General features: G+C 39.9%; 2 protein-coding genes and 1 non-coding gene across 4 annotated transcripts in view; 1 reads left to right on the top strand and 2 right to left on the bottom strand.

The window, feature by feature from the left end:
• Positions 1-16,335, top strand: part of fam83hb (family with sequence similarity 83 member Hb) — a 19,603-nt gene extending 3,268 nt beyond the window's left edge. Inside the window, exons 2-8 of the mRNA XM_057828311.1 lie at positions 9,441-9,619; positions 9,693-10,025; positions 10,458-10,622; positions 10,701-10,825; positions 10,905-11,447; positions 11,511-13,686; positions 15,337-16,335. Of these exons, the coding sequence (XP_057684294.1) occupies positions 9,497-9,619; positions 9,693-10,025; positions 10,458-10,622; positions 10,701-10,825; positions 10,905-11,447; positions 11,511-13,686; positions 15,337-15,357 (3,486 nt within the window). The 5' untranslated portion in view covers positions 9,441-9,496 and the 3' untranslated portion in view covers positions 15,358-16,335. The remainder of the gene's footprint in view (positions 1-9,440; positions 9,620-9,692; positions 10,026-10,457; positions 10,623-10,700; positions 10,826-10,904; positions 11,448-11,510; positions 13,687-15,336) is intronic.
• On the bottom strand, positions 15,946-25,428 carry si:ch211-199g17.9 (uncharacterized protein LOC108180085 homolog). Of its 2 annotated transcripts, XM_057828312.1 has the most exons (10): positions 25,174-25,428; positions 24,709-24,744; positions 24,553-24,615; positions 18,919-18,993; positions 18,730-18,777; positions 18,593-18,647; positions 18,329-18,418; positions 17,104-17,167; positions 16,999-17,034; positions 15,946-16,911 (listed from the first exon to the last, which is right to left on the bottom strand). In XM_057828312.1, the coding sequence occupies exons 1-9, from the start codon at positions 25,187-25,189 to the stop codon at positions 17,011-17,013; spliced, it is 471 nt and encodes a 156-aa protein (XP_057684295.1). In that variant the 5' UTR covers positions 25,190-25,428; the 3' UTR covers positions 15,946-16,911; positions 16,999-17,010. The 2 variants fall into 2 exon arrangements, with proteins under 2 accessions (XP_057684295.1, XP_057684296.1); XM_057828313.1 differs by lacking the exon at positions 18,329-18,418.
• LOC130911053 (U8 small nucleolar RNA) lies at positions 23,560-23,687 on the bottom strand. The gene has a single exon (XR_009061956.1). It is a non-coding gene; the product is annotated as a U8 small nucleolar RNA (small nucleolar RNA).

The raw sequence follows: 25,428 nt of genomic DNA, 5'->3' as shown, positions 1-25,428 counted from the left end.
GCATCTAGCGTAAAATTTTAGAATTTTACAGCCATTTCAAGTTTTGTTATACTTATATAAAAATAAAAAATAATCGGGATTTAATTAGGGAACAACTTTTTTATGTCGTTGCTCATGGAGACTCATATATGCCTAAGGGAGGTGCCTGTTTTGGTTTTAGGTCGCTAGCGGCTTTGGTTTTGAAAATATTTGAATTTTAAGTTTTTTAAATTAGGCCCCCTGCAGAACGGCCCCACGCCCCGTTTCCTGTCAACTGATAGTGAAGTCTATGGTCCTTAATGAAATAAAAGGAATAATTCACAAATACCATATTGGCCCGAAAATAACACGGCCCTGATTTTAAGACGACCCCCTCTTTTTCAAGACTCAAGTTTGAAAAAAGACTTTTTGAACACCCAATTAATTTTTATACAGAAAATAATTACAGTACATCCGAAACAAATGATTATAACAATATATATGATAGAAAAAGCATGTAATTTTGCCTCATTCAAATCTTAATATCTGAACATTTTACTATGTAAACTAAAGTGCTATCACATTCGTAAATGAATGGCTTCTGGTTTTTGAAATGTAAATAAACCAATCTATTGTGATAAAACAACAAAATTGCAATAACTGCATTAACCATCAAAGTGAAGTCTAACTGTGACTGTAGTCTTCAAACAAATCTGAATAAGGAAAAACATTGCAATAAAATAATGCAAACTGGTTAAACTTGAGAGTAGCTGAGATCTGTCATGACAGAACATCGCTTCAATGGTATGGCGCCATCTGGCATCGTGAATGGGCATAACATTTAGACCGCGAATATAAGACGACCCCCTCTTTTTCAGTCTTATTTCAATGCAAAAAAAACACCGTCTTATATTCGGGCCAATACGGTAAATCACGTTTATACTAGTTACCCCAAAGAACCATAAAGGGGCAACAAAGCAATACAAATACAGGCAGCCACTTGTAAGACGTGCCAATCCAATGACAATTCCCAAGGTGCATTTGCTGGGCTTTTGCACAGATTATTTAATTTATTTTTTGATTTAATTGTGTGTTCTATTACTTTTCTTAGTTACTATTTCTATCTGGTGACACAGTAGTTGCATTTAGTATTACTATTGATATTTCATTATTTTTCATTTATTGTTCATTTTATTTGTGCACCATGATTGATTATGGCCCTTCCCTCAGTTAACAAATCCCAAGCATTTTAGTTTGAGGACATTTAGAGGTCACTCTAACCACAGCTACTGTGCTAATCTGACAAGCCCATCCACAAAGGCTGCATGCTTGTACTTTTAATTCATAACCCAGCATACATATTGGTGCAACACCAATACCAATATGTTCCGGTATTATGTTAAATGCTTTAAACAGCTGATAAAGTATTATCGTAGTGTAATGAATAAAAGTGGTAAGACAACAAAAGGTGGAATCTCAAAAACTTCTAAACAAAGGATTAGCTAACAAAAGAAAATTAATTTACAGGGGAAAAGTTGAAAATCATAACAAAAACAGTAACATGCGAGAAAGTTTTGGTATAAAGTCTTGTATGTAACAACAAATCAGCTAAAGGTACTAAACGTTTTCAGGAAAAGTCATACGTCGTTGCTATTCTTATTTTATGAGGGCATGAAAGTATGTTAATTGGCCCATTCATCCATTCATTCATAACCAAAATTTTGGCAAGCAACACGGAACTAAAAAACATGAACCGAGCTACAATGAGTGCACTGCGAAGAGTTAACCGGTCTGTCGTTGGGTTCTGCAGCTGAAAACAAACTAAACTGTGGATTCACTGAACTCCTGGCTTTTGTGCGTCATTCATCAACTCCGCCGAAGTGTGACGATCGACGTAGCCTTGTTTGCGTTCGGCTGTCCGAGCGCGTTAGCGCTGGCCGGCGCCGCGCGTAAACTGGCTCGTCCCTCCCGACCTGTTCTCAGGTATTGCTTGCCGGGTTGAATTACTGTATCTCGCTAAATAAACGCCAGGTATGCCCGATCGGCGCGAATGAGTGATGCAAGTTGCGATCGGGGAATATGTCATTTGGGTTGCCGATGACAGAAATGTTGTTTTGAATGGGCGTCCGTGTTCTAGCGTCTGTGTCAACAGAGGAATTCCATGAATAAACTCGTCTTCGCGTCGGATTTAGAAGCTTGGCAGAAGTTGAAGGTAATGTTTTCAATGACGGCGATGTTTCAGAGCTTGAAAATGTGAACAAGCTAGCATTGTAACCATCAAAATTGAAACACGTTCAAAATCTGAAGGGGTTAGTCTTTTGTAGGGCGCTCGTTAAACACGGTTGCTGCGATTGACGGCGCTAGACGTCCAATCCAGGGGCGAGTGAACCAACTGTAGCGCCGTCAAAAGCACGGAAACACATGATTATTAGCAGTGAATGAGTTAATCATAGATTTATTTTGCAAATAATTTGTGATTAATCAAAGAGTTTGAGCGAGTAATATGTTGGCTGAATTTGCAATTTAACTATTCATTCTCACGCCGTCGGTAAAACATGATCGTGGGAGGGGATGAGTTAATCATAGATTAATTTGGTGAATAATATTACGACGAATCGATCAATGAAATCAATTAATCTGTCAATTTCTTTGCGATTGATCTTTTTTAATTCATTCCAATGCCATCAATGGAACTGAAACACTAACAGTGAATGAGTTCATGACAAACAATTTTGCGATTAACGTATTTTCTGCAATAGAAGGCACACCTTTATATAGCTCAGTGGTTCTTAACTGGGATTCGGTGAGTAAGCCTCAGCGGTTGGATAAAGGTTAAAAAACAGAGCCCTATTTTGTACGCTGACTAAATCTAGGCAAAGTGGTGTTTTAGACCAGGTTTTGGACTGTTTTGCCCTCAATTTATAGGCTTTATTCAATTTCTTTCAATCCTAGCCCTCTATCAAATGGGGGGGGGGCTCGGTTTGCTCAGTGGAAGGTTGACTGGCACTTAGTATAAGCGAGTGTAACAGACTTACAGTGTGAACTGCGTAGATAATTTTTTTTAAATTGCGTCATTTTACGCCATGGAAATAGTATGTGATGCAAGGATTCGGCAAAAAAAATGAGAATGTAGACCAGAGGTTGCGCTAGACTTTTTCGTTGTCTGTCATTTTGACTGACAGTGTCATAAAAATCCGGTCATAATCTATTTTTACCCGTCACTTACATTTTTAAAATGATAATAATGACATATTCAATAGTATGTAGTTTTCATTCATTTTTAATTAATATTCTGTCCGAACAAGCTTAACAAGAGGCAAACAGACAGCGGACTGCACCAATCAGCGACGGGCAGACGTGCCGTTAGCAAAGCGACGATGTCAGGACGAGGGACTTGCGCGCGGAAGTAAACATACGAGGAGAACGGAGTTTATTCAACATGGCTAGCGCGAGACAGACTGTTGTCAATGTCTCGTGTCGATGTGTTTTAGCTCATTTAAAACTGAATTTACTGCGGATTGGAACATATTCTCGGCTCTCCCGTTCGCCATCCGTGTTGATGTAGAGACGACTTTCGGCGCGCAAGAGTGACGTTGCTCGTGAAGAACACGTCACGCAAATAAACAAATCTGATTTGTCGATTGATTTTGTACCTGCTCGAGAGGCTGTGTCCCAGACTTTTCTCTCAGTGTTTGAAAAATACAGGGAGAACAGTCTGGCCGTGCCAGGCAAACACTCAGTTGCCTTGACATTTTTCCGAGTAAGGCCAACGACGTCATGCATCAAGAGAGACAATAGCTAATTAATATGCTCACTCGCCACCCTGTGGTCTGGGGTGTGAATTGCAACCTGTCAAAATGACGGATGGACTTCAGTTTTTTCCGTCACCGTTTTAAAAAACCGGACAACGACGGAAAATATTCGGTTCGCGCGACCCCTGGATTCATCTATTAATTCTAATACGATCAATGGCTCTGAAACACTGGCAGTGAGTGAGTTAATGATTGATCAAATAGATTAATCTGTTGAATGGTTTTCTGGCAATGAATTTGATCATCTATTGCTAATTTGGGGTTTAATTTATCAATTGTAATGCGTCAGAAAAATGAGCATTTGCTGCTAGTCCTCCCAGTTTCAATGAATTGGACTGTCATGGCTTACACGGCTACCTACAAACGTATCGGCATGAATTGTGTACGCCACGACAGGACGTCGATCGTTGTCAATGGCAGTTAATAAGTCGAATACTATTTACCGTATTGGCCCTAATATAAGACGACCCTGATTATAAGACGACCCCCTCTTTTTCAAGACTCAAGTTTGAAAAAAGACTTTTTGAACACCAAATTAATTTTTATACAGAAAATAATTACAGTACATCCGAAACAAATGATTATAACAATATTTTTGCGAGAAAAAGCATGTTATTTTGCCTCATTGATCTTAATATTTGACATTTAAATAAATAAACTAAAGTGCAATCACATTCGTAAATGAATGGCTTCTGGTTTTTTAAATGTAAATAAACCAATCTATTGTGATAACTGCATTACCCATCAAAGTGAAGTCTTAACTGTAGTCTTGAAACAAATCTGAATAAAGAAAAAAAATTGCAATAAAATAATGCAAACTAGTTAAACATGAGAGTAGCTGAGATCTGTCATGACAGAACATCGCTTCAATGATATCAGGCGCCATCTAGCGTCGTGAATGGGGAGGGTAGCTGAGATCTGTCGTGACAGAACATCGCTTCAATGATATCTGGCGCCATCTAGCGTCGTGAATGGGTATAATGTCTAGACCGCGAATATAAGACGACCCCCTCTTTTTCAGTATTATTTTAATGCAAAAAACACCGTCTTATATTCGGGCCAATATGGTATTTTTAAAAAAGTCACTTTAGAGTTACTGTGGGCTATAACCACCGTGTATTTGATTTTATTTGATATAATTGTATTAATTTATCATACCTGTATGTACATAACATTGCATTAGGTCATTCAGTGTCATTGATGTTGATAGAAATCCGCAAAGGAGGACAGGAAAGACTAAGGTATGACTAGGGTTGGGCATCGAGCATCGATGGGAACCGGTTCTAACACTCCGATGCTCCCGGAATCATTCGAATTTTTAAATTTCGATTCCTTGTTTCGATGCCCTGACCGCCGAGCGGAAAAAAATGGCTCGAGTTAAAGACTGATATTTATATACAAGTTATAATTAGCCCTGTGAGTAGTTCATTTAATTTAAAAAATCGTCGAGAAGTTAAGACTTTAATATAAACTATGCAATTTTTTTTACCCCGCCTAATAAAAGAATCGGAATCGTTCGGAACCAGAATCAAAACATGGAATCTGAATGGGAACTGGAATAGTTCAATTTCAAATGATACCCAACCCTAGGTATGAGAGGGTGAATACAGAAACCCTGCGGTTACAACTCCTGTTTTTACATGCCCCACCCTTCAGCCTAACCTTAACCTTAACCCAAAAGGGATGTTTTGACAACCGTTTCATCGTTCTTTGAACCTTTACCACTGCCTGCTGGATTTTAAAATTGTCACAGCTTTCGTGCCCTTGTCAGTCACTCTCTTTTACCACGCAAACTAGGAAAAGCATACCATCCCTATCTCTGTGTGACTTTCAACAGTTTAATGTTGCTGTCAAAACAAAGCACGCGGCCCGTTTTTGTTTGACTATCCCAACGAGAAAGCTAGGTGGGCGGCTTGGCTTTGATAGACCCGCCCAGCGTTGCTTCTTCTTTCCGTAGAAGTGCTCAATCGGGCTTTCTCTGGAAAACTACGGCCCTCTATGGTGTATTATTTCTCAACACGTGTGAATTTCATCACTCAAACGTGATGATTCAGCAGGATAGATAAAGACAGAGGCAGCTGGATCTCGTCAACAAATGTCACGGCTTGTGAAATGATTCCATATGAAGCAGCATGTATGCCAGACATAGTTTCTGGGCTGCTGTGGAACTTTCTAAGAGAGGTAGAAACCACAGAAGTGCAGATCCAAATGTTAGGAACGAGAGGGGAAAAAGCAGGAAGTAAGCCATTTTGCTAGCAGATGACTCACTGGCCAGAAAAAAATGAGCTACCTGCTGACTAACTAGGGCTGCTCTGTAAACTGGGCTCTCCCTACTCTCCTTTAGGTCGCCCCTTGCTATCACAACAACAGTGCACGCTCTTTAAGTCTGAACAAAAACACTTGGCCTTCTAAATAAGAAGGATTATTTGTGGACACGCTGACAATCAGGCTCCCGACATAGTATGACAGACTGTACGTTACCATGGTGACGTATCCACACAGTCAAAAATTGCACGCTGCAACAAGTTGCTGAATAGGATTGTGGTTTATTTCTCGGTTCTGAATTAAAACTAAGACTAATCTGACTTTTGCAACATCCCCACGAGCTGGAATGTTCTCAGAAAGTGGAGATAGTTACAGGTTTGTACTGCGATAGCTGCAAGTTTAAATGGGATGGGGGAGCTGGCTTCCTAGTTTGAATGGATTTGATGTTTATAACTGTCAGTGGCAGTGAATGAGTTAAGGGCTACAAGCAAAAGAATAATACAGAGGCTTAAGAAAATTACAATAAAAAAAGAATAAATATACGGTATACACACACACAGGTAGTCCCCGGGTTACAAACGAGTTACGTTCCTACGTTGGTGACGTAACCCGAATTTCCGCGTAAGTCGGAATTAACCCTATAAGTACCCCAAAATAAATGTCCAAAAGTATTGTATTTTTTTTAAATGATGGAGGATACACTGCCCTCTGGTGGCAGTGTTGGGTCTGGCTGAACTGTTGCCTTGTATGACAGAATCAGACTCAGACATTTGGTGCGGCCCACATAAGGGTGTAAGTTGTTTCAGCAATATATGTTTGTGTATGCATTTGTAATTAAGTTTACAGCCACACTTTGTGGAGTTGAAAATTGTAAATACGTTAGCATTCGTAAGATTTAAGATAGCGGAATTTTGTTAGGCAAATTAGGCTAATTTATTCTACGAATGCTAGACGTTGATGAGACGTTTGAACACCAATTGTTTTGTATCAAGTGTTTTATTGTTAAATTTCGTGTCGTTTTGAAAATAAGTGGACAAATGTGTGGTTCAGCTTTACAAACTGTCAAAATTAAAGGAAGAAAAAGCTTCTAAAAGAAAAATTGCCTTGTTTTCTGTCTGTAAAGCTGGACAACTTCACATTTAGTGAGGACAGAACACGCCATATTAATAAAGTAAAGTAAAAAAAAAAGATACTATGAGGTCCAATAAGGTACTGTTTATGCGATCAAAAAACACACAAAAAAACGACTGTAGACAAAATGGCGGACAAGACTCTGGCTTTGTAAAGTCGAAATCGCATAAGTGGAGTACGTCTAAACCTGGGGACTACCTGTATACAGTGGGGCAAATAAGTATTTAGTCAACCACTAATTGTGCAAGTTCTCCCACTTGAAAATATCAGAGAGGCCTGTAATTGTCAACGTGGGTAAACCTCAACCATGAGAGACAGAATGTGGGGGGAAAAAAAACAGAAAATCACATTGGTTGATTTTTAAAGAATTTAATTGCAAATCATGGTGGAAAGTACAGTAAGTATTTGGTCAATACCAAACGTTCATCTCAATGTCTTGTTATGTACCCTTTGTTGGCAATAACGGAGGCCAAACGTTTTCTGTAACTCTTCACAAGCTTTTCACACACTGTTGCTGGTATTTTGGCCCATTCCTCCATACAGATCTCCTCTAGAGCAGTGATGTTTTGGGGCTGTCGTTGGGCAACACTGACTTTCAACTCCCTCCACAGATTTTCTATGGGGTTGAGAGCTGGAGACTGGCTAGGCTACTCCAGGACCTTGAAACGCTTCTTACGAAGCCACTCCTTTGTTGCCCTGGCTGTGTGTTTGGGATCATTGTAATGCTGAAAGACCCAGCCACGTCTCATCTTCAATGCCCTTGCTGATGGAAGGAGATTTTCACTCAAAGTCTCTCGATGCCTGGCCCCATTCATTCTTTCCTTTACACAGATCAGTCGTCCTGGTGCCTTTGCAGAAAAACAGCCCCAAAGCATGTTTCCTCCCCCATGCTTCACAGTGGGTATGGTCTTCTTCGGATGCAATTCAGTATTCTTTCTCCTCCAAACACGAGAACCTGTGTTTCTACCAAAAAGTTCTATTTTGGTTTCATCTGACCATAACACATTCTCCCAGTCCTCTTCTGGATCATCCAAATGCTCTCTAGCGAACTGCAGACGGGCCTGGACGTGTATTTTCTTCAGCAGGGGGACACGTCTGGCAGTGCAGGATTTGAGTCCCTGGCGGCGCATTGTGCTACTGACAGTAGCCTTTGTTACTGTGGTCCCAGCTCTCTGTAGGTCATTCAGTAGGTCCCCCCGTGTGGTTCTGGGATTTTTGCATACCGTTCTTGTTATCATTTTGATGCCACGGGGTGAGATCTTGCATGGAGCCCCAGATCGAGGGAGGTTATCAGTGGTCTTGTATGTCTTCCATTTTCTAATAATTGCTCCCAAGGTTGATTTCTTTACACCAAGCGTTTTACCTATTGCAGATTCAGTCTTCCCAGCCTGGTGCAGGTGTACAATTTTGTCTCCGGTGTCCTTCGACAGCGCTTTGGTCTTGGCCATAGTGGAGTTTGGAGTGTGACTGACTGAGTTTGTGGACAGGTGTCTTTTATACCAATAATTAGTTAAAACAGGTGCCATTAATACAGGTAACGAGTGGAGCCTCATTAGACCTCTTTGACAGCCAGAAATCTTGCTTGTTTGTAGGTGACCCAATACTTATTTCCACTGTAGTTTGGAAATAAATTCTTTAAAAATCAAACAATATGATTTTCTGGGTTTTTTTTTTCAACATTCTGTCTCTCATGGTTGAGGTTTACCCATGTTGACAATTATAGGCCCTTTTTAATCGTTTCAAGTAGGAGAACTTGCACAATTGGTGGTTGACTAAATAATTATTTGCCCCACTGTATAGACTGCATATTTTATACTATACATTTATATTTAGTCTTATTAAAAAAATATTTAAAAAAAAAAAAAAAAAAGGCAAGAAAATCATTCCCGAGGTATCGGATTGGGACTCAAAATCAGGTGCTCGCATGAAAAATATATTTAACCGGGACATCCTTAGGAACATAAAGTCAACACACAAGATTAAGCCACACAAAATGATGGTGTGCCTGGATCTGGCCCCTGGGCTGGAGGTTTGCCACATGTGAAAGTGAGTTCTCGCATTATGCAATGTATTCACCATGCTAACCCCATGCTGTCTTGACATCTTAGCGGCTGTTATCAATTGACTCAGCGATGATCTTATCGAGAAAACCTGTCCATACAGCTCTGCATACCTTTCCTACTGCACATATTTCCACTCTCCGCTTCCTACTCAGTGGTTGTTAGCAAACCCAACAGTGACATGATCTGTCTTTCTCCTGCTTTTTTGTTGTAGAATTTCACATTCCTCACCAACCAGCTTGACGTTGACTCCCACTCCCAACTCCAAACATGGCACATCGGTCGCAGAGTTCATCCATTGGCGAAAACCCGTTGGACCCAAACTACTTGCCGCCACACTACAAGGAGGAGTACCGACTTGCCATTGATGCACTGATAGAAAATGATTTACCGGTAAACAAAAAACAGGGGAATTCACGCATTAAGTCAGAACTAAGCGTTGATCGTGGATTTTCTGTCCCACTAGGGCTACTATGACTTCCTCCAGGGTGCAGAAGTGGTTAGCTTCCTGGCACAATCCGAAATCGAGCACATCAAATCCACTATCCAGGAGCCCACTCACGCCCACAGCATCCCTGACTTGAGGTACCCCGAGGCGGGCCACGATGTAGAGGGTTCGTCCGACACCTACTGGCCCATGCAATCGGATCTGGCCGCCCCGGGCCTGGACCTGGGATGGCCACTAACCCAGAACAGCTTCATCGGGCCCACGGAAGTCACCACTCTGGTGAACCCGTCGGAGCCCAACATGCCAAGCATCAAGGAGCAGGCCAGGAGACTCATCAAGAATGCGCGCCAGGTAAAAAAAAAACATGCAGATCCAGTTTTGTTTGGCTAGGCTCTCCTGGGAGAACTATGGAACCTGACAAGTAGCTCAAAGTATTCAACGTAATCTGGCAATCAGTACGTCGGGTTCACTAAACTTAGGACACCATTTTAAAGTGATCATGGAATCACACAGCAAGTCGTAAATCAATGCGTCGTAGCCTATCTTTATCACAGATACTGAAATGCAAGCGCATTGCTGACTCATGTACATGTTTGGGTAATGCTAATCTTCCTGTGAGGATAATTGTACTTTTTATCAGCGACTGCCAAATTTGCTGCCGCACCCTTTCCGACTATCGTCTGGTAGCTGGCTTTTTGAGACGAATTGCATGTCTTGGATTTTTTCAAACAAGTCAGGCGGTTAGATTTGTAAAACAATTAAAAATGTGAATATTTTTCATAGGTTATTGCAGTGGTGATGGACACGTTCACAGACGTGGACATTTTTGCTGACCTCTTGGACGCAACAGCACGTCACATTCCGGTTTATATTCTTCTGGACGAGCAGGAAGCACATAGCTTTGTCTGCATGGTGAATAACTGCAAGGTCAACCTAGATTTAATTCAGGTAAGTCTTTTGTTATGTGTCAATTGTCTAATCGGGGGTCTCGAAAACATGAAACCTGAAATATTTTGAATATTACAGATGATGCGTGTCAGGACTGTGGCAGGAATAACATACCAATCCCGAACAGGAAAATCATTTAAGGGGCAAATGAAAGACCGCTTCTTATTGGCTGACTGCAGGGCTGTTCTCAGTGGTAGTTACAGGTGAGTACTGGGCTTAAGCTTTGATTGATTTCTTTCTGATTTTAAAATTAAAACAAATTCTTTGGTAATTTCTTAACAGTTTCATGTGGTCTTATGAGAAGATTCACCGCTGCATCGCTCATCTTTTCCTCGGAGAGCTGGTAGCCACATTCGACGAAGAGTTCCGCATCCTCTACGCGCAATCCGAGCCTCTGGTGCTCGACCCGTCGGATGGAACGCTCGCAATCCCGGACACAGGCAGTTATTTCACCAGACAGTTGGGTTTAAAGCGGACTCAATCTTTACGGAACCCCTTGGGCTTCCGGAGACAACCGGATATGCCCTCTGGCTTCCCGTACGGAGATCAGGACCGCAACCTGTCACTTTCTTTCCGAAGAAACGACCCATTTCGTCACACCATCGAGCACGGGGCGGGCATCATGATCGGGAAGTATTCCCAGCAGCAGTTTCGTCCACAGCAGTCTTACTTAGAGCAGGGTCGCTCTATCGTATCTAGACAGATGGAGATGAGCGGCTTCAAGAGGCACAGTTACGCAGAAGGAACTCAGGATAACTACATGTCTTCCAGGCACTTCATGAAGCACAGAGTCATGAATAACCTCGATGAGACGGATTTCCACAGGTATACGGAAATTTTAAGTTATATCCACTTACAACATACCTAAAACCTGTATTTTATTTTCAGGCATAATTACTACAGTGAAGGTCCAGGACCAGGTTCTGGCCATGGACACTATGACAGAAATCGTCCTCCACATCTAGCCATCGACCAGTATTCCGATTCAAGTTCATTCCGCTCCGATTTAGAGCTAAACTACGGAAGAAACTACGCGCATCTTTCTTCCGATGATTTAAGCGGACCCGATGGGATTCATGCGCCACCTGTAGCTGGAAGATATGATGGAAACTCTGCTCATAAGAGGCCAACCATTGGTCAGGCGTATGCTTGTCAGAGCTCACCCACGCAGCCTCACCCGATGGACAAGAAGTCTTTTCACAAGAATACGGATCAGGAACACGATCAGGATCCAAACGTCCGGCACGGGTTGAGGAACTGGAGGATCCATTCGTATCTGAGCACGTATGAGGAAGGTGGACAAGAAGGTCTAAATCAACCTGCGGGTCCTGACGCATTTGAAGATCCTCCAACTTCTCAGGAGTCCGGGGATAGTTCATCTACACGCTTTGGACTAAAAGAGCCCCCGGACGACAACCCTAAACCAAGACCGGATATTCAAAAACCACGTTTTGGGAAGCCAGTTATACCCAACAGCAAGGATTCATTCAGCAAGGACTTGCTTCCCGCAGTTTTATTGGATAAAAGTGAGAAGGAGATGAAAGAACGAGAGGATAAGTGGAGTTCTGCGAAAGAGGACAAAGAAGCCAAAGAGCCTTCGGATCGCTTCATTTCCAAACACGACTCTTTCCGCTCACGAATTAACCCGCTACTTCAACGAAGCTCACGTCTGCGCTCGTCACTTATTTTCTCATCTTCCAAAGCAGAAATACACAGCGGAGGCACTGGCCAAAAAACAGATACTGATGATGACAGCAAGCCTTCCATTGTGGCCCAGATCCTAGAAAAGAGGCGGTCTTTGTCTAGAGAACCTTTTGAGTGGAAAATGACAGCCGAGGAACCGAGTAAGGAGAAGGACGAAGAAAACAGTGAGGCTGCCAAGGAAAGGGAAAATTCATTGACAGACTTAAGAGAAGGAAAAAATGAACACCAGAAATCACAAGCACAGGTAGACTCCAATTCAAAAGACGAGACCTCCAATACTGTCAAGTCATCATCTTTAAACATCAACGACCCCGCCAGTCGACTGCAGTATTTCAAAGACGTAGCTGCAAAGCGAAAAGCGTCCAAAATGGAGACTGACGCTTCCCTAAAAGATCAGGAAACAGTAGAGAAGAAACTAGATGATTCCCTGACAAATGTAACGGTAAGTGCTACCGATTCGACAGAAACTGAGAGAAAGAAACCGGATCCCGCAGCAAAGCTGTCCGAACTCAATCGACGGGCTTCGCTTCACTCTTCCAAACCGGCTCTACTCTCTCCCAAGCCTTTCGTGAGCAGCACAAAACCTCCTGAAGCCCACAAGGATGGTAACTCACCAGAAGGCCAAAAGAAAGACATATTCAAGTCTTTAAAGCCCCTTCCTTCCCCCAAGATCTTTAAACGGGACCCGCTTAAGCATAAAGGAATCAATCCTCGTCGGGTCTCCTGCGGTGAGGAGGTCTTGACGGATGCGACGGACTCAGAGAAGAGTGAGTTGAAGAAGACCCGTTCTCACAGTTCCTCTACTTTGCCGCACGACGAGTCAAAGGATAAAGTTACGGGATCCAATACGTCCATCAACACGCTCGGCGATGGGAAGAACGACGGCAAGACGCTGGATTTCCTGAAGAAGCAAACTCAGAGGTTAAAGGGACTCTTGGTGCCCAAGGATAAAGAGAAAAAGTCCTCAGGAGAGGATCGAGGTGGCATGAGCACCGTGAAAGAAATGGTGGAAGATTATAACAAAAAACAGAGCAAGGATTCGGGATCCACTGCAACCGAGCAGACTGCCGCCAATCACAGAACGGCGCACAGTACGTCGCGGTATCAGCAGTCCGGCAGCTCGGTGCTGTTCAGCAGCAACCTCCGCGACGACACCAAGGTCATCCTGGAGCAGATCTCGGCCAACAGCCAGAAAAATCGACACGAGCGAGACGAGGACGGGGACCGAGAGGCCAAAGAGGACTTAGCCACCAAGAAGAATCGTCTGCTGCGACCGCAAGGGGTCGTCCAGGAGAGGGAAGGACTGCTGAAGAGGATAGAGAGCCTCAGGAAAGAGAAGAAGGTCTACAGCCGTTTTGAGGTAGTTTACCGCTACAATGATGACACTTGCAGTGTTGAGGGGAAGGAGATACACCCTCCTCACAAAAAAAGGATGCTGGACTTGAGGGTAAATTTCAGCATAATAACCTTTAAAAGTGAGCCTAATTTGACCTAATTTAAATACATGTGTTGTATCATTCCTGACACACTTGAAGTTAATTTTGAAGTTCAAAAAGTACTAAAACATTGAAATTCAAAAGTTCGGAGGTCAAATTAAGTTCCTGTGGAAAGGTTATTGTGTATTTTAGGCTAATTCTACAATTTTGCCTCAAATCCTGTTCCCTGACTCTTTGTTGGTAAAGTACACCTACCTGCTAGCAGATTTAGCTATTAGTAAAGATGACTTACCTGAGTGTGGTTTTAGCTGTTAGCTTGGGGATATGCTGTATGTTTGGAACAAGCCGTTTGTGAAGTAGACTTACCTGCTCGTGGTTTAGCTGTTAGCTTGGAGATATGCTGTATGATTTTAACCAAGCCGTTAGTAAAGTAGACCTAGCTGCAATTGGTTTAGCTGTTAGCTTGGCGATGCTGTATGAGTTTAACAAACTTTTAGATTTATGTTTCAACTCATGCTGTACGACAGTCAAAGCTAACAAGTGTTCTTCAATTGTCGTCTTTTATTTACGACATTTCCGGTATACAAATTTCAAGTAAATCCTGGGTATAACTTGTCACAAAGTTGTCATTTAATTGTTTCATATTTATGACCATAGGTGAGAGGTACTGTAATAATAATAGCATCCAGAATTAGCACTAGGAAAATAACATTTTAATCTAAGCAACATGTTTTTCTTTAGCTACCAACCACAATCTACTGGTGCAATTTAAAGCAACTCTAGGTAACTTTTCAACCTTTATAAAACATTTTCATAACATTTGTGATGATATGTCTACTAACAACTAGTTGAATGACACCTCTTTTATATCTTGAGGGGGTCTGTATCGCTTTCACCGGCACTAATTAACTTTGAGGAGGGTGGCAGGAACACTGCCACGCAAAAAAACTACAAATGTGCTGACTGCTTTACGGCATACGTCACTTCCTCCTTTCCCCTTTCGTCATAAAGACGGAAGTCGATGCTAATGCTTTTGCCCAAATTCTACAAAGATGGCAGAGCAACAAAAGAGACAAAAACTTTTGTCCGAGGAGGAAAAAAAAAAGGGAGAATATCACGATACTCAAGAATAAACATTGGCCCGGCTTTCACTCGCTGGCGTGACGCTCCCTTCACACAATGCCACGTGATATGGTTACTAACCGTCATATGCTATTGTTTAGCCACAATTGGATTCATTACCCCATTACCATTCATCCTGCGCACAGCACAGCCGCTGGAAACAGAAATGTCGTTTAATCCATCTGCAGGCGACCGGGAGATTGATTTTTGATTGATTGATGATTTTACGACACAGTATGGGTGTGCGCTGGTCCTCGTGGGAAATCCAGTCTTCCTAAAGGCAAAACACTACTGCTTTTGTCCACTGACGTCGCTAAAATCGACCAAAAATGAAAAGTTACCTTGTGTTGCTTTAAATTGAACACGTTTCTAGAAGGTGACAAGCTGTACAACAATAAAAAGGAAAATGGTATATTTTGCTAATTTGCTAACAACTGTTGTTCTTTTTACAGATGGGGAATACCCTTGGATAACAGAAAAAGACATGACGTAAGAACAAAAAACGTGCCAAGGACACTAAAAATGTGCTCCAACATGGTGACCTCTCCTTCTGGACTTTTTTAAACAGGACAAAAGCTTGAATCTATAACATGGAAAAAAATGCAACCAAAAAACAACATCAACGGGTGTGGAATGTACCCGTTTGCCAAACACTGGGACAACTTTTACCTTATAAGGCGACTGGAAGTAGAAAGAAGAGGAAGAAAGAATGGTGGGAAGGAGTGATGACTGAAAGTCTAAGTTAAAAGAACACGAACTAATGACAAACAAGAAAAAAAAAGATTTATGCCATTCATTGACAAAAAAAAGTACTTTCTTTGACTTTCATTTTGTTGTTACACTGGGAATGTGTGGCTTTTGTGTGCCAAGATAAATATAAAACACAAATATTAAGAGGAAAACACTATTAAAACCCTCCTGTTATGTCAATTGGAACCTCTGACGGTGACAGACGTGTAATCCATTTGAACTGGAAGGGCCTGGGAATTTTATTGCAAATTTTGGTTTCTAAATATTTTGACGTAATAGGAGGGTTTTCTGGTCTAATTTGGAGTCTGTAGTCAACTTGCAGGACTTTTTATTTTGGCTTTGAGCTTGTTATTTAATGTACATAAACATGTTTACAACTTCAACAATGAACTGGAAAAAATCCGTGTTCCAACATTTTGCTGACAAGAAACTAATTCTGAATGTTGCCGATGACAAATCTGTTATACAGAACGAATAAACCAAAGATTTCTGCTCGTCTTTTTTTTTTTTGTTGTTGCACAGTTTTATATGCGGAATTTTACATATTCAAAAGAATGAATTGGCTGGCTGTTTTAATTAACAAGTACTTGTCACACTGTACTATCAAAGTACTTTGTATTCATATTTGTGTTTTTTTAAATAAAATTTGAATATGTGGTCATTTAGTATTATTACTAATGTACTTGAAGTATGCTTAAAATATGCTTATTAAAGCTTTTTTAACCCTTTCAGGGACAATGGTCATCTATTGAAAAAGTTATCACTAGCTTATCTGATCACTCTAATTGTCTTTTATTTATTACTATTTAAATAATTTATTTTTCCCCCCAAAATGGATCTTTCTTTTAGTTTATGTATTTTATCTGAAATTATTTCTATAATATTTCTACACTAATTTGGCAACTGGTTGTCAAATGGAGGCCACAAAATATTGTCACGCGTGCCCCAATTGGCCCCTAACGCCACAGGTTTAGGACCCATCCTAGATGGCTTTAATAAAAAAATAATAATAATAATAATAATAATAATAATTTGTGCATGAATAGGTTTAAGTCAATCAAGCTTCATGACAGTATACTAAAACATTTCTCATGTTAAATACTAAATAGTGTTGGAACGTGTCGTTAGAACAGAAAGCAAAGGTAGATTGAAAATCACCTTGTATCAAAGTAGGAAAAAATTCATTTTGGACGAGATTTTTTCCTTTGGAAGTATGAACAAATGTGACCTTTCAGTCCTTGCGGTGCATGTCAACAGTCAAGCTAACGTCTCACGTTCTGCAAGAGCAATGGAATAAGAGTTAATGGCTCGGAAAGAAAAAAATATGCACTCGTACGGAAACAAAAAAACGAGGTTATTTTTACCTTGAGCTCTCTTCAGTTTTTCTCCTGGGATTCTTTCTGGAAATGAATAAGAGAATTTTCAGTTGCTAACGACATATAAAGTTTTGGAAAAACGTGTCGACTTACAATAGTGGAGTACAGTAGCTTGTGCTGCCCAATCAGTTGAACGAGCTGATTCTCAAACTTCATTCTGTAGTGTAAAAAGTTTAAAAATTGACCTTAGACGTGCATTTTCTCCGTACAAGCCATGCTAAATTGCAGTACACACACATGCTGGATATTTTACCTACTACTACTAGGCTACTACAAAGACAGCGTTCTATTTCACCTACAGTGTGTGTCGAGCGTTTTTGTATTGGAAATAAAAGCGCCTGTGTATTATAATGCAAATACCGTATTGGGCCGGATATAAGACGGGCCTGATTACAAGACGAGCCCCTCTTTTTCGAGACTCAAGTTTGAAAAAAAGACTTTTTGAACACCAAATTAATTTTTATAAAGAAAATAATTACAGTACTTCTGACACAAATAATTATAACAATATATAACACCATTTACCATTTGAGAGAAAAAGCATGCTATTTTGCCTCATATCTGAACATTTAAATATGTAAATTTAAGTACAATCACATTCGTAAATCAATGGCTTTTGGTTTTTGAAATGTAAATAAACCAATCTATTGTGATAAAACAACAAAATTGCAATAACTGCATTAACCATCAAAGTGAGGTCTAACTAACTGTAGTCTTGAAACAAATCTGAATAAGGAAAAACATTGCAATAAAAAAATGCAAACTGGTTAAACTTGAGAGTAGCTGAGATCTGTCATGACAGATTATTACTCAAGTTCAGCATTCGCTTCAATGATATCTGGCGCCATCTCGCGTCGTGAATGGGTATACGGTCTAGACCCCGAATATCAGAAGACTCCCACTTTTTCAGTCTTATTTCAATGCAAAAAACACCGTCTTATATTCGGGCCAATACGGTAGCTAGATGGCGCAATGACGCTCAAACACATTTGAAAACCAAAAGGGCCAATAAGCTTCGGTTTAACATCCCCTTTTCACAACACTAAAATAAATAACACACGAATATCCAACAGTGCTCTGCATGTCGGCAGCTCAACAGCGACAACAAACAAGAATATTGCTACAATGTCCATATATCGGTCGACCTTAAATGTGTTGTTAATTCATTGGCTGCCATCGATGATGCTAGACGTCCAATCCATGAGAAGTGGTAGGGTGGCAGTGCATCATTCGCTCCCACCGTCCCATTTCAAATGGATTGGACATCTACTAGTGGTAAACCCATTAAAATTAACTGCATAACGATAACTGAACGCACCGTAGCTTGCGCCGCTTGAGCTTAATCTCCTGGATTTCGCAGCGGTACTGTCCCAGGAGTTCTTCTATTTTTCTGTTCTGCTCAGCAAGCCTAAAACGGACCGACAGTAAGCCCAATTTCCGTAAACTGTTGCCTTATTATCTACAAAATCGGTGAATGACTGCCACCTAGAGTGAAACTAACAAGCATTCATGCGGCAAAATGGAAAAACGTAATGAGGATTTTAAGGTATGCGGTTCTTCCGGTTTGAGTGCGAAATTTCACCTGAGGGACCTGCGCTCAGATTCCTCGCATTGGAATTGCAGTTTCTGCATCAAATCTGAAGAGGAAAAGACATTTTTTTTAATTTGCTCTAATTTTGAGAGCAGTTTCGTGAACTGAAAATGAATATTTTACAGTACTTTTGTTTTCTTGATGCGTCAACTCCAGTTGGTAGGCCTCCGTTTCCACTGAAATGATAAAAGTGACTTTTTATGTACTGTACTTCTTCCCAAATGAACTTGCAAAAATAGTAGAACTGAACATGGACAAGTTCCGATTTGTAGATTGTGTAATTATACAGATACATTGAAAACATAGGGATTACTTACATGCGGCAAACTCCTTCTGTAAACACTCGCGAAGTAATTTCTTCTCCAAAATTTCCTCTTGCAGGTCAGCTTTAACTTTAAGAACACAAGGACATGATGCTTTTGGATAATAAGAAACCAATGCAACTAGACGTGCCGATTACCACTTTCAAGGTATACCATAGTATGAAAACGTCACGGTTTCAAATCGGCAAAATTTTCCGTCATACCTAAGCTATTTTTTATGTCCCAAAAATGCTTGCAGCTGCAAGGCTCAGCCCTCACCTACCGGTTGTTGCTCAGTGTCATTGTGTCAGCTGTGCTACACAATGGCTGGAAGACGTGAAACTCTTGAATGTTTTCCCCCATCAAAGAAAATGAAATCGCTGGTATGGGAATACTTCGGTTTCAGAAAAGTTACAGACGGCCACGGCTTACAGAAGGAGGGCCAACCAACATGTAAAACATGTTTGCGGAGGGTGGCTGCCGATGAGGCAATACCTCCAATATGATTTTGCATTTTTACAAAATTAAAGGTTAGTAAACACTGTCATGAACGTTTCCCACCAGCTACGAGAGTTAACTCCAGCGTGTTTAGTGTGTCTAGTGGAAGTAAAACGTGTTTTTTTCTCTCTCTGGTACTGGTGCACGATAATTATTGGTCCGATAATTATCGATCCGATAATAGGAATTATGACGTCATCCCGATAAATCCAATAACATTTATAATAGGACCGATAATATGTACTGTTCTGGCTTTGCAGTTTACATAATTTGCGGGCCATTGCTCCCACCTGCTGGTCAGAATAATTCAATGCACCTATTTTTTGTTAGAGTAGTTTGGTTCAATCACTTACACATTGCAGTGTCTAGCGGTAGCATTGACAATCGTGAATGCTTTCTGTTACGTTTCTGCCTCGGAAATATATGTAAGTATTTTATGTTTACTATTACATATGAATGTGCAAAATGTTTACTTCTGTGGTGAAGGGTCATATGTACAGAACTTCATAAGTCGTGTAGAAGCCAACCAATGCTTTAGTAGCTCAAGCTAGTGTGCTATACTATACATATAATAGTTGTGTATATAAAAGTGTATTGTGCAGTTTGTTGTATATTGAGTATTGAATATGTGTATTTTTCTGTTGTACTTTCACAATATTAAGACGAGTGTCTTCCCATAAAAGCAAGAAAAGACCAAGCCTTGTGGTTTATGGAAGTGCATTCATTCTTAGCTGGCTGTCGGGCAGTGCAGAAGTGAAACGCACTGTTTTGTTCATGTCATTATGAAAAATCTGATGAGATCAAAGGCAAATCTATGTTGAATCCACCACTATTTTTTTTAAACCTCCAGGTGTTCAAAAACTCAGGTTATAAATTTTAAAAATTATATATTTATTATCGGTTATCGATATCGGCTTTGAGGAGCAGGAAGTTATCGATATCGGTTTCAAAAAATTGATATCGTGCACCCCTACTCTCTGGCAACTGTCTGTGTTGAGAACGAGTGAGTGTATAATGTACCGTATTTTTCGGACAATAAGTCGCAGTTTTTTTTTTTTATAGTTTGGCTGGGGGTGCGACTTATGTGTGAAATTATTAACAAATTATGATATTATTTCACATGTTATTTTGGTGTTTTGGAGTGACACTGATGGTTTGGTAAACTTGTTAGCATGTTCTTTATGCTATTGTTATCTGAATAACTCTTAATAGCTATGGCCACGTTCGCGTTCTGCCTTTGGCAATCAATGTGTGTTCAATTGTATTATTGACTTTTTTATATTGAAATGTATGCTTTTAGTTTGTGGCGCTTTCACGCCCACGTGGGGGCGCACTCGCACTTGTTTACGCGAAGAAGAGCACTCACACGCCAGAAGAAGACGGACAGCTACGCAGCGCTATGAGCAAGTGGGCGAGAGAGAGAGAGAGAGAGACACGAATGCGAACCTACGTTAATTGTTTATGCTTCTAAAATATCTCTACAGAGGCAACGCCTGTGTGGATCATCTTTTCTGTTGTTGTTGTGTGTGTTCCACCCGCAATCGGACACTTAGAGCCAGTTGTGTGGTTGTTTCAACGATGTGCTAATGTTGGCGAACGCATGCTAACCGTTTGTGTCATTGCTGTAATAGCACCTAATTATCATTTATTTACGTTGATGCGAACCTGTTTGGTATCGTGGACGAAATTGATTCAACAAATTATACGGACGTCCAGCATCGTCATTTGGGAGTTTAGCTCGCTGTATAGCCAGGACCGAGCCGTAGCGTCCTGGTGAGGACAGTATATTCGCATTTCGTTGTTCATGCACTGTACACTTATTCAGAATGTTGTTCTCTATTGTATTTTTATATTAAATTGCCTTTCAAGATGACATCTGTTCTACGTGTTGGATTTTATCAAGTAAATTTCCCCCAAAAATGCGACTTATACTCCGGTGCGACTTATATGTTTTTTTTTCTCTTCGTTGGGCATTTTATGGCTGGTGCGACTTATACTCAGGTGCGACTTGTAGTCCGAAAAATACAGTAAACATTTATACGAGTCATACACACATGCGTTTTATGGAAAACTTTGCCTTGTAAAAAATGCTATGAGAAGGCTCCTACCCGCTAGCAGCCCCCCTTCCGGAGTAAGAGTGTGACAATATCTCGATACAGCGATATATCGCGATATTTTGCAACCCGATGGGTTATCGATATGCTTCCGCCAAGAATTGATACTTTTATTTAACATATTGACCATACATAGGAGTATGGATGCTGTAAACTGCTCAATGTTTGTTGAGCAATTCCTTGGCGGTCCACTAGGGGCACTCGGGAGTGGCGGTGAGGGTAAAGTCTGCACAAGTTGTCTAGAGAAGAAGAGAGGAAGCTCCAAGAGGGTTGAAAAAATAAAAAAGCTCCGTGAGAACGGTGGAGGAAAAAATGAGAAAAATATTGCTACAAATCACACATGGGGACACACTTTAGATTTTACACCAACAAGAAAGGAAGTAAGGTGAACAAGGATTTTGCTGTATGCAAGAATTGTCTTAGAAAAATAAGTTACCCTGGGAGCTGGTGACGTAGTGGACACTGGAGTTTGTGAGCTTCGCTTTCATCACTTGAGGTAAGAAAGTTTTGCAATGTAATTGACTTTTTAATTCACATGTATTATTCTGATGACATTTGGTGTTGAATGATATAAAATAAACCAGGACCCTAAACTGGATGAAAATGAATATCGAACAAGCCCACATGAATTTACCGATTTATTTGATATTATTTGAGAACCAATTTCCATCTTTACTACACAAACTGTTATTACTGTCATTTGGATACAATAAGCTATAAAAATGGTTTGAATAGGTTCCAAGATATATAAAGTGATGTGCATGATAATTAATGTAGCCTACATATTAAAAATAGGTAATTATTGATGTAGCCTACATATTAAAAATAGGTAATTATTGAATTTTTAATTTCTATACATTCAATTCATATTTTTTTTAATTCAATACTTCCAACACAAAAAAAAAAAAAATCAGGATTTCAACTCAAACGCTATTAAGTAGCTAATATTTTTTGTTTTATTTTGTTGTTTTTAAGGTGAGGAAGACTGTGACTGAGCAAGTCTGACATCTTAAATGCTGAAGCAGATAGCGGAAGTGCTCAAACCAAGCGACAAAGGTCATATACGAAGAAAAGACCCACCAATTTTATCATTGCCCCACTCCAAGCTCAACTGCTGACACCTACGGCACTTTTTATTTTTTTAAAGATTTAAAACTTTAAAAAAAATTAAGGGTGCCATTCATCATGATCTCTCCAAGTGATATCAGTGGTCGTGGTTGGTTTCCTCTATATGTGCAGGGGCACAATTTGCAGTAGATTTATATTTTACAGCAATGTTGCACAGAAAAGGTGTCACTGTTTAATAAATGACTTAAACAGTATTTTTTCTATTTTTAAATATCTTTTTTTTTTCAACAGTTGTATCGTAGAATGTCATGTATCCAATTTCTGACCAATATATGGATAATCGCTGTATCGTGATATAATCGTTATCGTGAGCCTTGTATCGCGTATCGTATCGCATCGTGAGGTGCCCTGAGGTTCCCACTCCTATTCCGGAGTGATGCTGTATTGTTTTTTTATACCGCTATTTTTTTTTTTAATTGTACAAAAGGGACTTCCAGTTCCCATCCCCCAAATCAAACACCCTCACGCACACAAGGCTTTGTTTGAACAGTTAATATAATTTTTTTATAGGTATGCTTGTAAGCACCACTGACTCGCGCTAGCATAGCCACTCCGAAGCCCCGCAACTAACTAACTGCACCGAATTTGTTGAAACCAACTCCGCTGACTACTTAAAACCCCGCTAACTTGAAAATTAAGCGTAATGTCAAAAATTCTGAACTTCCCCCTTAACTCACTGGCTGCGAATAAACTGGACACCTAATGCAGTCAATGGCATGAATAGTGATTATTAGCAGTGAATTACTTAAATATAAATCAATCTAGCAAATAATTCTGTATTCAATAACGACAGAAATATACTCTCGTAGAGGCCTTCAATATTAATCTATAAAGTCCAGATATTACCATTATTTACATTTTGATTCTGACATTGTGCATGCTTCCTCAAAGGTTTGACAATTATTTTTACAAATATGTCAGAATGGCTCCGATGGGGTGTCGAATCCCATTAGAGGGAGATACTAATCATATCTCATTTCTCTCCATTCATCATGATCTGATACTCCCGGAGGAGTAGCAGGTAAGGATGTACCTTACTGACGATGCCGCATTTATGTATAAGTCGCCAGTTTAAGTTCAAGAAACAACCGAGTAACTCACGGTTTAACGTAACTACGCTAACGTTCTCCTTTCCTGACACCAACGTACTAAAACTGACTCAAACCGCGTGACATACACGTTGAGAAATCACAATACTTGCCATTTTTATGTTTTAAACGAAAACAGTTTACATAAATTCACTTGACGTCAGCACAAGCAGACGTTCTTATTGGAGCGCTCGAAAAAACGCTGCAAAACCAATTTTAAAAATGGAATATTTTCAAACTGACTTCAAATATCATGATTTTATAACTTAATAAAGCACGTGTCTGAGGTGGCGAACATTAAATAGGCCGTTTTAACAAATAAAGACGTGAAAATACATCGACATGTAAACCGGAAACGGAAATGGGCGACCAGGAAGCACATCTGCCGTAACAGAAACAATAACCCGAAATAATTAAAGATTATGTTTGATACTACACATTTTAACACACTAAATAACTCATTACTGTTTATTTATCTATCAGTATTTTTTATAAATAAATAATTACAAGAGATAAGTGAATATACGTATCCACGGCGTCTTACTCGCATCTTCTCCACTGTTCCAAGAAATTGTTTCACAACTAAAGTGATAAATTAGGTTTACGGCACTAAAACGTTCATTTGAATTATAACACACGTTATCAGAGAATAAAATCAGCCAGCAGTTTAAAGTTGCCCTAACTTCCTCCACAACATGTCACAAGTCTGAAATTTACACCCATAAAGCAATAACATATATTATAAACATGACATTATTGATAAACATGTAATTGTATGATTAAATACCAAACAAGTCATTTAAAACAACGTTTTGAGAAACCTTGTTGCAGCCTGATGAGTTTGCTCTTGAACTCCTCAATTTTGGGCTCTTGTCTGCCTCCACCTAGTGGATAAATACAGTTGATCATCTTTCTTTTTCTCTGACTAAAATTGGTTACAGTAGTTTTAATTTTGAAGACATTTTAGACAAACTCGCCTGTTTTAACGTCAACGAGGTCTTCCATGTTCAGCCCTGTTACAGGACAATACATAAAAATGACAAAATAAAAAATAACCTTTTATTGACTCTTATCACGCATGTAATAATTGATATTTTATTATACGAGTACTGCTGATATTAGCCGATTAAGTGCCACATTTGAGAAACAATGGACAGGTTATTATAAGAGTGCTACTTGCTAACATTAGCAAGTGAGTTTAGCCAAGTCAAAAACAATTTTAGCACCTAAGTGTGTAAAATATAAATTAAACCAGCACCAAATACATGCATTTTACGAAATTAGTATTTGAACGTATGTTTTAGTTAATATGGTAAACGCCATTTTAGCATCGTGTCAAATTAGCATCAACACATTAGCATGTAGAATTAGCATAATTTTAGCAACTAACCACGCATTTGTACATCTTCTTCCCAAAGTTAAGAATATATAAATCCACCTACCTGTCGAATCGCACATTTTTTGAGCCAAGAAATTAAGTCTTTGCTGAAAATGTGTCTTTAAACGTCCTGTTCGTTGGTGTATTGGATAATTAGGCGCCAAAATGTCCTGGAAATTTCTAGAAGACCAACAATGCAGGCTTCGTCTTGTGTAATTCTTTTAGGTCCACAATTAAGAAAAACTACGTTTTACTGTAAAATGTGTACTAAAATTTGCGATAAGGTACGTTACTTGCTAATAAACGTATCAATGTCGCA

The sequence above is a fragment of the Corythoichthys intestinalis genome, chromosome 22, assembly GCF_030265065.1.
Source record: "Corythoichthys intestinalis isolate RoL2023-P3 chromosome 22, ASM3026506v1, whole genome shotgun sequence".
NCBI classification, from domain to species: Eukaryota; Metazoa; Chordata; class Actinopteri; order Syngnathiformes; family Syngnathidae; genus Corythoichthys; species Corythoichthys intestinalis.
Note: the sequence above shows the minus strand (reverse complement) of the source record. Positions and strands in the feature narration are given on the sequence as shown.

Bases quoted from the DNA above. Each gene is read 5' to 3' on its own strand.
- si:ch211-199g17.9 (XM_057828312.1), bottom strand. The intron at 17,168-18,328 runs GTGCGTTCAGTT...TTTACACTACAG, and splicing joins CTCAAGCGGCGCAAGCTACG to AATGAAGTTTGAGAATCAGC. The intron at 17,035-17,103 runs GTAAGTCGACAC...ATTCATTTCCAG, and splicing joins AGCTACTGTACTCCACTATT to AAAGAATCCCAGGAGAAAAA.